Genomic DNA, 2,065 nt, shown 5'->3' on the forward strand with positions numbered 1-2,065 from the left:
AAACCCCATGCTTTCTGTTTGTCTTAAGCCCTGCGTAAAATCATCATTCAGAAGGTTTTAACAGTACAAAGGTTTATTTAGAAAAGAGTTTGGATTGTTCTTTTGGGTTTTTTTGGCAAACATTTAAATTCTTTCATAACTCAAAACACTGTCAGTGCCTGGTACTTTGCACTTTCTCTCCCCACGTAAGCAGTAAAAGCCAATTTCTTACTGGGATGAGCCCACCATAGGCCCCCAGCTGCTTACATTATAAATACTCAAATCTCCACCACCACTGCCACTTAATCCTTTCCTCTTGATATCTCTTTTTGTTTTACCACAAAATTCCAGAGCCCATAAAAGCTCACTGCTTCCCAAACTCAGTGTCTTAGCCTATTTTCCTCTGCAGACTCCCCATGCCCTCCATCAGGGTTCAAAGACAATCATTCCCCTCCCCATTTACCCATCCGCACTCCAGCACCGCTCCTCCAGCCCCACGGCACCACTCTGTACCATGGTGAATGTCCTCAGCCTCCCCGACACTATCCCCGTACCCCACAGCATCACTCTGCTCCACGGAGGGGGCGAGCCCTCTTCCTTCTCTCTAAGCCCAAACCCTGTGTTCTCTTCCCTCCCTTCTTTTTCAGCACAGAGCCTTCTCCTTCTCTTTTAACTCCACTCCTGCTCAAGGCAAATCCATCCCTCCAGCTCAATGCCGGAAGTTCTTCTTCTTCTTCTTAAAGAGAATGTGTTTAAAGGACCTGCGGAAGTCCTGGTTGAAGATGGTGTAGATGACCGGGTTGAGGGAGCTATTGCAATACCCAATCCAGAAGAAGAACTTGAAGAGAGTCTCAGGGACCTCACATGCCTCCCGGCAAATACCATAGAGGCTGTAGCTGAAGAAGAAAGGGAACCAGCAAACTACAAAGACCCCCATGACCACGGCCAGCACAAAAGTGAAGCGTTTCTCCCGGGCCTGGGTGACTTTCTTACGGCAGATGCTGCTACGCTTCCGGCGACGGCGATATGAGAAGAACTGCATGGAGCGATTGCTAGAGCGGGACAGACGGCTACTAGAGTGCTTGGAGGAATATGAGTAGGAGAAGGACTGGCTCTTGCTGCTTTTGCGGGGATGCTCCTCCCGGCTCCGCCTCCGTCTGCTCTCTGAGGTGCTGCTCTCCTCCAGCTCGATGTCCTCCAGCTCAGAGGCTTTGCGCCAGTGGTGCACCGAATAATGTCCGTTCTCTCCCAGCTGCATCCTCAGGGACGTGCAGCCGCCAGCAGCGCGGCTCAAGCCATTCTCAGTCTGGGAGGACCCCTCTGGCATCGTACGCTTCTCAGAGAGGGTCCTGGTCCTTAGCTTGGCCACGCGGTAGATGCGGATATAGACCAACACCATGATGAGGCAGGGGGCAAAGAAAGAGCCGATGCAAGAAGAAAGGATGTACCATGTCTCGTCATTGAGCTTGCACTGGGGAAAGCCATCTCCCTCGGGGTCCCGGTACATGGAGATCAATGGCGGGAAGGAGATGACAGCTGAAATGAGCCAGACAGTGAGGATGATGGCCTTGATCCGCCGGGGGGTCCGTTTGAGGTTGTACTCCACCGCCTGCGTGACCGACCAATACCTGTCAAGGCTGATGGCGCACAGGTGGACGATGGAGGAGGTGCAGAAGAGCACGTCCAGCGCCAGGTAAATGTTACACCAAGCCTTGCCGAAGTACCAGTAATTCATAAGCTCGTTGGCTAGGGAGAAAGGCATGACCAGGGTAGCCACCAGGATGTCCGCGCTGGCCAGGGACACCAGGAAGAGGTTCTGGGGGGCTCTCAGCGCCCGGCTGGTGAGCACGGCTATCACCACCAGCACGTTGCCCACGATGGTGAAGACGATGAGGAAGCCCACCACCGCCGCCAGGCTGGCCACGGCCGCCGGGGAGTAGGGGGAGGGCGGCTGCAGGAGGGCCGAGGAGGACGGCGACGAGGGGGGCAGCGCCAGGGACTCGTTGGAGGAGCCCAGGCTCGCGTTCACCACCACCAGCAGATCCATGGCGGGTGTGCGGGGCGCCGGCGTCCTAGAGAGCCCCGC

General features: G+C 55.1%; 1 protein-coding gene across 1 annotated transcript; it reads right to left on the reverse strand.

Annotated features, from left to right (window-relative positions):
- Positions 1-414: 414 nt before the first annotated feature.
- Positions 415-2,026, reverse strand: ADRA2C (adrenoceptor alpha 2C). Its single transcript, XM_010583510.1, has one exon. The coding sequence runs from the start codon at positions 2,024-2,026 to the stop codon at positions 689-691; it is 1,338 nt and encodes a 445-aa protein (XP_010581812.1). The 3' UTR covers positions 415-688.
- Between the last annotated feature and the right edge of the window lie 39 nt (positions 2,027-2,065).

The sequence above is a fragment of the Haliaeetus leucocephalus genome, unplaced genomic scaffold (assembly GCF_000737465.1).
Source record: "Haliaeetus leucocephalus isolate CR32 unplaced genomic scaffold, Haliaeetus_leucocephalus-4.0 Scaffold906, whole genome shotgun sequence".
Classification (NCBI taxonomy): Eukaryota; Metazoa; Chordata; class Aves; order Accipitriformes; family Accipitridae; genus Haliaeetus; species Haliaeetus leucocephalus.